General features: G+C 50.2%; 1 protein-coding gene across 1 annotated transcript; it reads right to left on the reverse strand.

Annotated features, from left to right (window-relative positions):
- Window positions 1-2,444: 2,444 nt before the first annotated feature.
- MYCL (MYCL proto-oncogene, bHLH transcription factor) lies at window positions 2,445-9,375 on the reverse strand. The gene is made up of 3 exons (XM_032789581.2): window positions 9,358-9,375; window positions 8,327-8,850; window positions 2,445-5,096 (listed from the first exon to the last, which is right to left on the reverse strand). The coding sequence occupies exons 2-3, from the start codon at window positions 8,832-8,834 to the stop codon at window positions 4,534-4,536; spliced, it is 1,071 nt and encodes a 356-aa protein (XP_032645472.1). The 5' UTR covers window positions 8,835-8,850; window positions 9,358-9,375; the 3' UTR covers window positions 2,445-4,533.
- Between the last annotated feature and the right edge of the window lie 354 nt (window positions 9,376-9,729).

Raw genomic sequence — 9,729 nt, forward strand, 5'->3', positions numbered from 1 at the left:
TTTTTTTTTAATATGCTCAGACTTATCCCTAGCCAGACCTAGCTCAGGCCTTGGCTACACTGGTGCTTTACAGCGCTGCAACTTTCTCACTCAGGGGTGTGAAAAAACACCCCCCTGAGCACAGCAAGTTACAGCACTGTAAAGCGCCACTGTAAACAGTGCCCCAGCGCTATAAGCTAATCCCCATGGGGAGGTGGAGTACCTGCAGCGCTGGGAGAGCTCTCTCCCAGCTCTGGCACTGCGACCACACTCGCACTTCAGAGCACTGCCATGGGAACGCTCCCGCGGCAGCGCTGTATGGCTGCAAGTGTATCCATACCCTCAACTATTCTCCCTCTAAACAGGTGTATAATGAATCTTTATATCTCTACAGACTTTTGCACTTTGGTTTAAAAGTTATCTTGACTCCCACTTCTCTGGTCTTACAATGTTGTCTCATCTAATTATGGTCCAGTACTTTTGCAGCCTTCCGAGCAGTGGTGCTGGAACAATTTTTATAGTGGGTGGGGGGGTTTGAAGGCAGATCCCATGTATTTGGCTTATTACTACTTCAAGCCAGGACGTGCGACAGTCCCATCCAGCACCCTTAGTTCCAGCACTTATGCTTCCAAGCCAGCTCAGTGCACAACTTTACAGAGATGTCTCCAGAAATTGTTTTTTGCCTGCGTACTATCCAACCGCTAAACTGAACTAAATGGAGTCTCTGAGTGAGATTTTCAAGGGCATTTAAAACCCAGATCTTCAACGGTATTTAGGCTTCTAACTGCCACTGAAATCAATCAAGGGTTAGGTGCCTAAATGGCTTAGCAGCACACATCCTATTGACTTGCAATTAAACTTGTGCTAACTCATGGAAATTCATGTACAAATCCCACCTTCCATCTTTTTCTTGTCATGCTCTGGGACAAGCAGACCGGACGAATAGAGAGGATCAACTCAACCCACTACTGCTGCATTGAAGAGTGCATCTATTCCTTCCCACCCTGCCCTCCTGGCAAAATAAATCTAGACACTTTTGAACCTATATTCTTTACCACAAGTGTTTTGTGTAGAGGTGAGAGCAAGGTATTAGGAGTCAGAACACCAGGGTTTGACTCCCAGTTTGGCTGTGTGACCATTAGAAGTCACAGCAGAGTATTCTAAGTTGAACTCCAGTGTCTGTACAATGCTTCGACCTCATCTGATGCAACACAGTGAGTAACAAAAGTGTAAAACATGGCAGCTATTTCAGGAACCAAAAGGAACGTGGAGCATTGATTAATCATTCTTTAAAAGACTTGCTTCATTCAGACAACTAAACCTCTCTTGAAATGGTATTTTAGCCCCATTCTAGAGACTGCCTTAGCAGTAACACAATGCCTGTGCTCCATTGCATTTAGTACAGGAGTTTGCCTCCAGGAGTTAAAACCAAGAACCTGGAATTGTTAATGGGTAATAAATATGCTTCAAATTAAGGTAAAAAAATATTTCAAACTCTGCATATGGGGATGTAGGGAATTCTCTGGTAGCCCCAAAAGGGAAGTCTAGCCCCCCTCCCACCCGAGCAAGCAATTTCATTCCCCGTCTGAGCTTTCCTCTAGTTATTCACTGACAATTCATCATCATATTCATCTTGGTGACCTTCCGGGGCAGTGAATTCCACATGCTGACTGCTCTGTAGTGCCATTAGAAGAGTTTAAAATTACATCGAGTCCCTCATTAGAGAATCTCAGCTCTCAGCCCCTCTTCCTCAACAAAACCACTTAAAGAGAAATTAATCTAGGTGATTTGTTTCCCAGGACCCACTGCTGTAGCCATTCCACATTTTAAATTTCATGAGAATGTCTACACAAGAGGGACTAGTCTTGCTCGCAGGAGCCTATGTGCTGCTTAAAGGAAAATATCCTACTGTTTGCTTCTAAATATCTCGCACTCTAATTTCTGCAAACTCCCCCCTCCCTTCTTTCCTCCAAGCCTTCCCCAGGGGCATTTGGGGATCTAACAGCTGTGATAACTCTCTAGACACACATCCGTCCTATAACTGTGCTCAGTGACTGTTACTTGCCTGGGATACCTCAGGCACAGTAACAATGCCTGTGCTGAGGTTTTGATCCTGCCATTCAGGGATATGGCCAAATGGCCAGAAGACAGCACACGCCCCTTCCTATAAAGGCAAAGCTTTGCGAGTGGGATATGGTGGCCCTTCTCTAACAAAAGAGGGAAAGGCTGTAGGTGAAAGTCCTATCGACCCAGTAGCCGGGCCCCAGCAGCCCTCCTTAGCTTTGTGCACAGTTTATGGCTCATCTTAACTGCTCATGCAATAGCAATGCCACTGCACCCTTCTTCAGGGCCCCCGCAAAGACTCGAAGCTGGGCAAGTAAGTTAGTTAGGGCAGCAGCAGTGGCAGTTACCCCCCTGGAAACAGGCACCCAGGGAACAACTCTATGGAAAAAGCCAACCCAGTCTGTCTTTGTAACTTATTTATTTATGAAGTGTGAGGTAATGAAGAAAGTGCTAAATCCGACCACAGTGTTAACTCTAAAGTTTCTCAACAGGTCAGTTAGGAGGCAGACAGCTCACCGGCTGCTCTGTGCATCTCTGCTGCAAAGTCGAGGGTCAGCCCCATCAGTGCCAAGGGAGATGAAGGCCACCGGTCCTACTCCCCTCCCCATATCCCCTGCATCAACTGGTTAGTATTCACAGAAGAGGGAGATTTGTGAGGAGGTGAGAGAAGACACTTGGCCAGCTGAACAAACGCAACTTCAGGGAGGGTCGCTGCAGGTCAGCAAACAGAGGCTGAATCCTGATCAGATCCCTTCTAAGAAGTGGCTTCTATCCACCTAGTAAAGACAAAGTAGCTCCAGGCACCAATTCGATCAGCCCTTGTCATCAATCCTGGGCTCCACCTGGGATCTTAAGGAGCATCGCTCTTAGGAGCCTGCTTTCATGGAATACGGGCAGTCAGCCACACAGGGTAATTTTCACCCTCATCCTCTGAGAGAGAGGAAAACCCTGTTCAATAGCCCATTGTACTCCTTGAGGAGCTAGGCCCCAGATAACATCGCCCCCCCGCCCCCCTAAGGAATCTCTCACTTAATTCCCAACAGTAAATCAGAACACAGGATCTGGACTCTCCTCGAAAGGCATTTCCCCCCAACACCAACACATACTCTCCACGCTGCAGCAGGGACAATGCACACACTCCCCCCAAAAAGGTTTACAAAAAGACAAATCTTTAACAATACTCTTCAAAAAAGTTGTACAAAAATACAGTATTAAAAAAAGGGTCCTCCAGTATAAGACTCAGGCAGTTACAGCAGCAGTTTCTAGAACACAACCCTCAAGACAAGCTACTGTGTAAAGTGGTAAGAAAGTGAGGTATAGTCCATGTCAAGCGAGTCTTGGTTCTTCTCCAGGGGTAAGAGTTTATCCATGCATCATCCCACCCCTGGGAGAAAAAGGATCTTTAACAGCAGCCCTGGCCCCTAGAGGAAAGCTTTCCCAACACACTTCTAGGCATTCCCCAGCTACTACTGCTTCTAGAGAGATGGACCCAAACTGGACCACCAGATTGCAACCCCCTTGTACTCTGGATCTGAACACCCTGGCCTAGATTCTCTTGACTCAGTTGCAGTGGAGCAGGAGCCACTCAGGAATTTAATGGACTTCTTCTGGAGGGGATCTGTTGGGTACATGGGCTCAGTCCCCGCTGCTGCAGAACAGGATGGGGGATGTTGTGAAGAGTGGTGATTGGGGAGGCGGGCCAGTACGAACCCCGAGGATGGGTCAGGGAAGGGACGGTGGAAGAGTACCACACCAGGGGAACCACTGCTGGGGTTGGGCTGAACGACAGAAGTTGGGTCAAACTTAATAGGTCCATGGCAGCACCGGCCATGTCAACAATCCACCTAAAACTGTGTGTGTGTATGAAAGTAAATCCACAGAATAGCTGGATTCAGTGACAGGTCCTCTCTGTCTGAATGAGGATCCTGCCATCTCTAGGTTTGGGTTGTCCACTCAGGCCCCGAGTTTGGAAAAGGGCCTCAATTTGTAAGTGCCCAATTTCAGGCACCTGAAGCCTGAAGTTCAGAGGCACTGAGGCAGCTCCTGTGGGCCTCAGCCAGTGTTGTTCCACATCTCTGTTCAGATGCTCAGCAGCTCTGGCAGTCAGGACACAGGTGCTTTGAGTTGGACACCCTCAAAATGAGACACCCAGAACTCAACGGTCACTTTTGACAATTTCAGCCGAAGTGTCTTGCAAAATCCAGTGTCTACACTATTCCGGTGCCAACCTACCAGCATCCCCAAAGGATAAGAGTTAACTCAGCCCACAGTTGGCAACTCCCTGCTCTGTTAAAAGAGAAACCCGAGACCAGACGTGAATAAGGGAGACAAAGAACATCCCCCCCGCCCTGCACACAGTTTAAATTTCCTAGAATGCAAGCCATATTTGTGTGCGCTGGCTGCAGTGCATTCTGGGATCTGTAGTTTGGAGGGTTCACAATAACCAAAAATGTGCAAATCAATATTGGAAAGGTGTCAAGTTTTTGGTAGCTAACGTCCCTTGAGATGGGTGATTCGTTTCAGCAGCTGATGCTGTCTCAACTTCAGTTGCCTTTTCTCTGCAGCCATCCTCCTCTCTGCATTAACTAGCGACTGCAGGTACTCCGAAGCTTTACTCAGGATCACCACTTTGGGGGTTTTGGGACAGTTAGCCAGACCGGGGACCTGATCCCTCAGTGCCAGGAAGCGTGAGCGGAGATCATTTCGCCGCTTGCGTTCTAAGTAGTTGTGGTTTTTCCTCTTGGCCATGTCCTCGCTATCTGAGCTCGGGGCACTCCCGGGTTTCAGCAGGCAAGGCTCAGGTGATGAGCTCTCTGCCGCTTGCTCTGGGCTGCTCAGGGGCTCCTCCTTGATCTCTTTCTCTGAGGCCTCCTCCTGGGAGCAGGGGTCTGGTGGAGAGCGGGCAGCGTAGTTGTGCTGTTGCTGATGGATGGAGATGTGGAAGTGTTTCATGCAGGGATCTAGGGGGTCTGCTCGTACGGTGATGGTGACCGGCTTCCTCATGCCAAGCGATTGTCTCTTCTCCACTGTCACCACGTCAATCTCTTCACCTTCTGTTCAAAATAGATGCAAGCAAAACAACCCATCACTTGGAATCATTCAACTATTCCCTTCAGCTATCTCTTGCCCAGCCTCTAACAATGGGGCAGTGACATGCCCGAAGAAAAGACTATGGTGCAGCACCATACTGGAGCACCATGCACCAGGTACCTCGTTAGGTTCTGGAGATTAGACAGTCACCCTGCTAGGTTACACTTATCAGGAAGAGGATCATATTGCTTGGATCCCAGTGCATTGCATAAAAAAATTCTGATTGAGTTGGTCTTTTCCACATCACCTAATCTCAGTCATAGGACTGAGATTTCTCTCCTTAGCCTCAGGCTCTGCGTCCCAGGAAATGGGACATGGATTTTTTTACTGTTTCCCTTACACACCATGGACAAAACTCATTAAGAACAAAGACCCAACAGGCCAGAAATTCCTGCACCCCCAGCTCCTACAGCTGCACCAGTCCTCACCTCCCCCAGCAGAAAGGAGGGAAGCAAGAGCCTTAGTTGGCTGGGGACAGAGTTGAAGGATAAAGATCTTCCCCTTGCTCCTGCTTGTCGGGCTCTTTCATGGCCCATTGGAATTGTAAATGAGGGATCTGGGGGCTGAGTTGCGAAGCTGCAGTGAACAGGAACAAAGGGCACTTTAGTGACTTGTTACTTTTCACAAGTTATAAATCCTATTCACCCCCCACCCTGGTATTCTCCTCTCCCCATTCAGCTGGGGGAAGGAGGGGAAGAGACAATCCTCTCCTCTCACAGTGGGGGAGGGGGGACATTTTGCCATCAGGTTCAATGAATCTCTAAGCCATCCACCATTTAACATTCCTCCCCTCACCACCTCCAAACATGTTCAGCCTTAAAGAAAGGGTCTGAGGGGAAAGGTTATCAAAGCTGTAAACACAGAGGAACAGACCCAACTCTTTAAAACTCCACTCTAGCCATCCCTGAATTATAGTGGCTACTATCAATTCACTCCCTGCCACTTTCCAAAGTCACCCGCTCTTTCCCCAAGAGATTGGAAAGCTCAAAAGCAAGCACATATCACTTGTGCACGGCATTCCAACTGGCTTAGCAACACTTTGCATTAGCAATGCCTTTCACTCAATCAAAACACTTCTCAAAGATAGGCATTGCCTCCATTTTAGGGTTGGGGAAAACCGAGGCAGAGCTGTTTAATATACTTGCCCACGGTCATGCAGCTTGTCAATGAATAAGACCCTCAACACGGAGTGAAGCTCTAGGCTAGCAGACGGCGGAGGTCTGTCTCTTTTTGCACTTTGGCAATACTCATCATGCCCGTAGATTATTGTTAAATCAGAAGAGAGGTTGGGACTCAGGGCTCTTGAGTCCCAATCCTCTGCTCTCCACATTACACATGGTCTCCCATGCCCCCCTAATGCTACAGAGATTATCCTTCAGGGGTCTTACACCACTTGGTGATCAGCAGTCTAGAATTCGCTACTGTGGTTTTATTGTTTTAGGTGTCTCTCTCACACACACACACGCACACACCCTCTACCTATTTCCTGGTTGCTTTGTACCATGCACTTTTTATGCCCTTCTTTTGTCACAAACTTCCATTGTGCGGACAATAGTTTCCTTTCCCCATTAATAAAAATAAAATCTGACTGGCTGGGCCCCTCCTCCCAGCCAGGTGGCCATTGGCTGCCTCAGCAGGCACTTGGAATGTTGCTGCTGCCAAGTTACCCATCTCTCATTGGCCAATGCCCAAGTCACTCACTCAGGCCCCCCCTCATTGTTTGCTCCAATCTGTTGCTTTTTGTTCTGGGACCATGTGGCCAGGAGCATGTGCCCAAGGGGCCTGGATTCAGATCAGCTAAAGTGCAGGTCAGCCAAGTAGCAAGATTAAAGTAGAAATAATGAATGCAGTTGTCCCCCTCCCACTAATTGAGATTAAGGCCTTTAGAGCCTGCAGCCTCTTTACTATCTCCATCATCCTAATGTAATTAAATCTCAGTCCTAAAAGGTGCTTCTTGGCCCAGCGATCCTCATCCCTGGAATGAGTCATAACTAAATTACTCATCCCTGACTCAGACTCTAGTATTGAGGTCAAGATAATGAGATGTCTAGCTCTGCACCCCCAAGATTGTGTCAGCACTTCCGTCATGCCCCCCTTCGTTTCAGAGGGCAGTCATTTAAATCTTGCCTGGAGTTTAGGTGTATTGAAATCAAACCTCCTCCATCTGGTCATTTATAGAAGGAGCAAAAAAAAATAAATTAGCTGATTTGGGAGGATTTTTGCCTGCCATTAAGTGACAAATTTAAGGGCTTTAAAAATAAAATTGAATAGCATGTATTAAACTTCCAGCCCTACAGATCAAGGCTCACACTTCGTTTTGGTGGCTTGACACACCATGCCCTTGATCACTCTTCCGCTTCAGTCTAGTATTTACACCAGTTTTCCTGAGACTGGATAGGACCCAGGAGACAGGGCCCTTTCGCAGAGGCAGTGCTAGGGTGCTACAAAGACATTAGGAGATGCATCTAGTTGCTTGGTAGCGAGCCTCTCCCTCCGCCACACATACCAACCAGGGATGTCCCCAGAGACATGAACAATTGTTTTGTGACGGTCAAAGCCCATAAAGAGATTTTGCCTTTTGTCCTAGGAGGCCATCGGAGACAGACTTTCCTTGCCAGGCTGCAAAGGGGAAACTGTCTGATCAGCTGAAACCTAGTGGTGGGGGAGCACCTCAGGCTGGGTGCTGTAAATCAAGCCGAAAGGACAGCAATATGGCTGCGATGGAAAGCATTACAAGAGGATCTAAAGCAAGCTGCAAACTTCCCCATGCAGCTTCCAGGCTCAGAGAGCGGTTCCCCAGAGGAACCCAGCGCCGTCTCCTAGCAGGAGGGAAAGATTTAAAAAAAAAAAAAAGGCAGCAGATTTCTGGAATCTGAGGTCCCTCCAGGGTCACCCCCTCCCTGCAACGTGCAGGGGTTTCCCCCCAGCAAAAATCCTAGCGGGAAAGAGACTGTTCAGCTTCCCTTTGTTCTTGTTCGTGGGCTTTACACGAGCTTGGAGTCACAACAAAAGGAGGCTGGGCTTCCAGAGAGCCGTTCCCAGACTGTTTACCAACACATGTGTAAACGGGAGAGCCAGCAGCACGGCGGGTTTGCAGTGCTGGAGAAAGCAGAAAGTTCACTGGGTTGCTGGGACCAGCCCACACCTTGATTTAAAGCAAGGGAGCTTGTGGGGTTTTTTTTTAATCCCTTACCAGAATCACATTGCCGCTCGGGCCCGGAGGAGGCAGGGGGATGTTTGTTCTCAGCCAAGGGGCAGGGGAAGACGGCAGCAGGATCCACGCACTCGCTCACCGAGTTGTTGAACCCGAAGTCCTGGGCGAAGGAAGGCTTGTGCGGATTAACCCTTTGCGTGCCCGTGGAGAGTTTCTCGGTCATAACTTTCTCCAGCCTCTCCCGGGCGGAGAAGCCGCTCCACATGCAGTCCTGGAGAACGAAGGCGCTCAGGTTCCCGAAGATCTCCCCGGTGTCGATCAGATACTCCGGCTCCTCCCCGGCCAGGCAGCAGTGGGAGAGCCAGTCGGACCTTTCCCCTGCCCCGGAGCAACAGGCTTTCACCCCCGCGCTGCACAGGGGCGACATGGGGGGAGTGGGCACCAGCTCGAATTTCTTCCAGATGTCTTCGCTGGGGGCGGTGGATCGGTAGAAATCCTCCTCGGAGTCATGGTCATAGAAGTAATGCTGGTAAGAGTCGAACTCCATCTCTGGAGGGGGACGCCTAGGGATCCCAAAGCACAGTGTCAGCATCATGGAAGATGTGGAGGGGGAGAAGAGGCGATTAACCGCCTGGCTTGGGGTGGGGGGCTTAACACCCCAACCTCAGGTCAGCCTCTGAACCGTGGCCACCCCACGCCCCCCCAAAACTCTCATTACGGGGCGTTCGCGGCATCTTCCCGTGCGTGATCACATCCCCACTGAACGCACCCACCAAGGAGGTCCCAACCGCCCCACATACACACAGGGACCGCGCCCACTAGACCCCAAAGCCCTATATCGGAGACCCCCACGCGCGGAGCTGCTCCAACTCACCCGTCGTCAGCGGCCCCCCACGCACGTGGGGCGCGTAAGTTACAAACGGGTCGGTCCCCACTACCCGGCTTGGAGCAGGGCAGAGGCGCTGGGGGGAACTGCGCTGCCTCCAAGTTTCCCAGAGTCACCTAACTACAGCCCCTGAGTCGGGGGGGGGGGGGGGGAATCCCTCCAGGGCCCCACCCCCTAGAATCACCTTTCCCCCGCGTCCTCCTGTGGGGCCAAGCGGGTAGGTAGCTCTGGTTACAGCCTGTACCCTTGGGGCTGCTTCCCGCGATCGTAGCGACCGAGCTGAGATGCAGCTGTATTGTTCCCCCACCGCCTTATATCCCGTCTGCAGCCGATGGCCCCACCCCCGGCAAGCGGATCCCCAACCACGGGGTTTTAATTTGCATAATGGGCGGAGCGAGTCCTTGTAAATCAGCTCGGTGTTCCGCCCAGCTCTTCTGTTCCTGCTGCAGCAGCCTCTTGGCTCTGATAATGGCACAGCAGAGCAGCTGACTGTCCGAAGCACTAGCCGGCCGTGAGGGTCCCACCTCAGCCCACTTTCCAAGGGAAGCAGCCAGCA

The sequence above is a fragment of the Chelonoidis abingdonii genome, chromosome 25 (assembly GCF_003597395.2).
Source record: "Chelonoidis abingdonii isolate Lonesome George chromosome 25, CheloAbing_2.0, whole genome shotgun sequence".
Taxonomy (NCBI): Eukaryota; Metazoa; Chordata; order Testudines; family Testudinidae; genus Chelonoidis; species Chelonoidis abingdonii.